We start from the raw sequence: 4,582 nt of genomic DNA, 5'->3' as shown, positions 1-4,582 counted from the left end.
ATGATCATGATAATCCTATTAAACTAAAGACATTCATTATGTTAGAAACCGCTATTGGCTGAATATTTCTGTCAATAAATCATAAACAAAATAATGTGTCGTATGGTATGGAAGCAGGAGACTGTCAAAAACACGGATATACGTCGTGTCGTAATTCAAATTACTACACGACGTAAATAATTATGTCGTGTAGTAATTCGAAATAACACACGACGTAATTATTTACGTCGTGTAGTAATTCGAATTACTACACGACGCAATTCCGAATTACTGCCCAACGATTTAATGTCATGACGTTAAATGAATTAGTTTCGCTGTATTAAATAATTGAGGTCGTGTAGCAATTCGAATAACTACACGACGTAAATAATTACGTCATGTAGTAATTCCAATTACTACACTACCTAAAGAATTACGTCGTGTAGTAAATAATTACTACACGACGTAATTCCGAATTACTGCTCAACATTTAACGTCACGACGAGGTGACTGCACATTCGGCGACTTGGATGTAAACATCTTCATATAGATATTTCCAAGATATTATTATTCCTGGTTGTAAAGGGTCGTCTGGATGTTCAAAGCATTTCAGTTCAATCGTTACTCCCTCATTACCGGTTTTGTTTCGTATGCTGGTATCATTTGCGACAAAACTTGTCACGGCGAGGAAGACAAGGAGACGCTTAAATGTTGACATCGTGTTACATGCTGGTGCCTATGCAGTTATCAATCAGCCAACGTCGACATTTGTAGTCAAGCATTACGACGAGTACTTGGGAAAATCATGCCCTTTTAGGAAACCAATGTGTCAGTTATGTCAGTTATGTAGATAATGTTGATTGAAACAATCCCCCGCGGATTGGTGCTCCATGCACCTGTCCGTTCCAGACGAGCGGAACAGGTTCTTAGACATGCTTCTGAGAGTCTCATCAGAGAGAGGATCAGACACGTCCATAACCAGCTCAGACAACTTCAACCTTTTGTTGAAACATCGGAAGAATACCTAAAGTCGAAGCTCTCGAGCAAGGATTGGGGTAAAATCGATCGTTTCATCAAATCTTCCAGCCACTTCGTTTTTGAGACAACTAAGTCCAAACAAGTGAGGAAGTTTGAGAAACTGATCCGTCCTTCCCGTTTCAACAAACACCAGCCGAGACACAACCGCCAGCCGAGACACAACCGCCAGCCTAGACACAACTTGCATCCTAGCAAAACTGTTGTCAACCTCAGTCAACGTCAGTTGTCTGAGAATGAACATCAGGTCCTCTCATTGGGACTTAATTTTGCTATGGCTCCTAAGCAAGTAAACCGAAAAGAATTCATCCAGAAGATTGAACCCAGCCTCAGACATCTTACTCGGTCTCAATCAGACACAGTACGTATCCAAATCTCACAAGTACTGACTTCGGTTAACCCACCTCGGCCCAACCTCACCAAAGCCGAGAAGTCAGGCCTTGCTAGTCTCCGAGAGGATAACTCCATTCATATTCTCAAGGCAGACAAGGGTAATGCTACTGTTGTGATGGACAGATTGGATTATGAGACCAAGGTTCAAAGACTACTGGATTCGGGGACCTATAGGAAACTTCCTAGAGACCCCACACCGGCCATCGAACGTAGGGTTAATGATAAGCTCCTCTCTCTCCAGAGGAAGGATGTCTTGTCTAGACCCATTTACCGACAACTCCGGAGCTCGTCTGGTCTATGTCCCATAATCTTTGGGCAACCGAAGATTCATAAACCAGACACTCCACTCAGACCTATTGTGTCTACTAGAGGATCTCCCACGTACGCACTGGCTCAGCATTTGACTTACATCTTACAGCCTCTTGTTGGTCAGGGCGTGCATCACGTGAGAAACTCTAAACATTTCGTTGAGCAGATCTGTCAGATGAACGTCTCTAACAATGACCTCCTCATCAGCTTTGATGTTGAGTCATTGTTCACAAGTGTACCAGTTAAGGATGCTTGCGCCATCATCCTTGAGAGATTGAAATTTGACAGAACTCTCCCTGACAGGACACAGTTGTCCCCTCTAGAGATCCATGACCTGCTTGAGATGTGCCTCAATTCCACCTCTTTCAGATGGAGAGACACATTCTACAGGCAAACGGAAGGGGCTGCCATGGGGTCTCCCCTGTCCCCAGTGGTAGCCAACATGTTCATGGAACATTTCGAGGAGACGGCTCTCCAGTCAGCAACCCACAAACCCAAAGTGTGGCTTAGATATGTGGACGACACTTTTGTGGTTTGGCAACACGGTGCTGAGGAAACTAGCAACTTCTTACAGCACCTCAACTCTCAACACGAGTGTATTAAGTTCACCATGGAAATGGAGAATGAGGGGTCTATCCCCTTTCTTGATACAAAGATTACGAGGACGGCACAGGGATCCCTATCCCATCAGGTTTATCGGAAACCTACTCACACTGATCGGTACTTGAACTATCGTTCATTCCACCACCCATCAGTGCTGAGATCCATCAACAAGACGTTAGTCAAACGAGCGCATGAGGTTAGTGACCAGATCCACCTGAGAGGTGAGCTTGAGCATATCAAACGTGTTTTGAAATGTAACAACTACCCCTCACATAAGATCTGCACTGAGCTTCCCCCCTCGCGGAACCCTCATGCAGGACAACCCAAGGCGAGAGTCGTTCTTCCATATCTGGGAGCAGCCTCTCACAAAATTCAGAGGATTTTGAGAGAAGCCGACATTGAGGTTCGTCATAGTTCCTCAAATAAGCTTCAATCTGCCCTCACTACACATAAGGACAAGCGCAACTCCAAGGACCTCCCTGGAGTTTACCGAATTCCTTGTGAATGCGGTAAAGTTTACATCGGAGAGACGGGTCGTTCCTTCAACACTCGGATTAAGGAACACAAGGCCCATGGTAGGAGAGACGAGAGGGAAAAATCTGCAATCATCGATCATGCCCATACGCATGATCACCGGATTCTTTGGGACGAGAGTAGACTAGTCACCCGTGTCCCCAACGGAGAGTCAGAGAAGCGTTGGAGATTGAGGAACATAACACTGTTCCTCAAGACAGCGGCCTCCAACTCAGCAATATCTGGCTTACCGTTCTAGACAAAGAGGCTAATTTGCCTAATTAGCCTACCCGGACGTTCCACACACGTGTGAGCACTGCAGTGTATGGGCGGAAGTGGTGACTTTTGTCATTCATGCTAATCCTAGCGGGAATGATAACTGACAGCAATTTCCGGTCGTCGCTGGTTTTGCGCGCCCAATTTGTGTGTTGTCACCCACGTCCGCATATGTGGATGTCATGTGACCTATCTAGCCAATCAAAGACATGTACCCTGCGAGATACCGTGCATACGGCACTTCGACAGAGTATATAAGGCCTGCTTTTACAAACTTTGCTCATTCTCCTGAGGACGACAAGAACACACTTGTCGAAACGTCGAGATTGGGTGGTCCTTTTCAGGACCAACATATGCCCAAGAAAGAATACATGGTGTACCGTGAAACCTACTACACTAACAATACATCAGTCATAAAAGATAGACCAGCAACATATTCATGAATTTTCAGTTTAATAATATGCAATCCCCATCTTCTTCTCTCGCGGCAGTGTATCATAAAGACATCGAAACTCCATTATTCTGATTATGAATATCGCAGTGTGCGTAATATACGGACTTGTTGATTATTTCATATTGAAAGTAGCCTGGTGCGGGAGAGGGGAAGGAGTGGTACAGTAGGCACAATTGTTCAAACCAGGGGTACACACCAAAGCCTGAGTAAATATCTAGTTCAGATTTTCCTAAAGTGAACTGATTTTACTCATGTTTTATTTATTACTTGCTTTCCTCGTCATAGCTAATAGTTTGACAGGTTAGTTTTCACCCCTCTCTGTCTCCCTATTCGGCATTCATATAACTCGACATTAAGAAATCAAATTTGAATTTCAACTAAAATTAGTGGATAATTTCACGACACATGAGTTCCTCACGAGTACCAAGTGCTGCATCATCGACTTTCAAGATATTGGATGTCGAGCTTGAAGACGAGGGGGTTGTAGTAACATGTTTTCTTAAGGAAAATTGAACATTCCTTTACTATGTTAAGCGTCCGTCCAAGAAAAGCACGTGTAATTCCGAGAAAGACACCGTACCTCCTGAAGAGGTTTCGGCGGATATGCCTGTATCAGAAACACAACCTCTTAAAGGGAATCCAACCCAAAAGAAAACGTGTTTTTATAACGAAAAGAAAAATCAGACAAGTTGATAGGTGAAAGTTTGAACAATATTGGACAAACAACAAGAAAGTTATTAATTTTCAAAAGTTGTAAATATTGGTAATCACTATACCCATGGAGACTTCAAATTGGCCGCATGTGGGATGTCATAGTGATGTAAGGCAAGGACTACTCTTCCATGTACTCCAATACATATAATGGCTAAAATGTCATTTTTCCCAAAAGTTTTATTTCAAATTATAATTTTCTTTCATGAGGACATAAACCAATATACTACCTGGGTTATATTTAGATTACTGCCCCAGGGGAATGGGTACTTAGGAGAAAACCACAAATCCCTGATAATAAAGTACATG

At 43.3% G+C, this 4,582-nt stretch overlaps 1 protein-coding gene across 1 annotated transcript; it reads left to right on the top strand.

Moving 5' to 3' along the window:
• Positions 1-832: 832 nt before the first annotated feature.
• Positions 833-3,091, top strand: LOC135154106 (uncharacterized). Its single transcript, XM_064099346.1, has one exon. It carries the CDS (start codon positions 833-835, stop codon positions 3,089-3,091), a length of 2,259 nt encoding a protein of 752 aa, XP_063955416.1.
• The last annotated feature ends 1,491 nt before the right edge of the window (positions 3,092-4,582 follow it).

Source organism: Lytechinus pictus, chromosome 5, assembly GCF_037042905.1.
Source record: "Lytechinus pictus isolate F3 Inbred chromosome 5, Lp3.0, whole genome shotgun sequence".
In the NCBI taxonomy this organism is placed as follows: Eukaryota; Metazoa; Echinodermata; class Echinoidea; order Temnopleuroida; family Toxopneustidae; genus Lytechinus; species Lytechinus pictus.
The sequence above is the reverse complement of the archived record's forward strand: the minus strand, read 5'-3'. Positions and strand labels throughout refer to the sequence as shown.

Bases quoted from the DNA above. Each gene is read 5' to 3' on its own strand.
- LOC135154106 (XM_064099346.1), top strand. From the start codon at position 833: ATGTTGATTGAAACAATCCCCCGCGGATTGGTGCTCCATGCACCTGTC.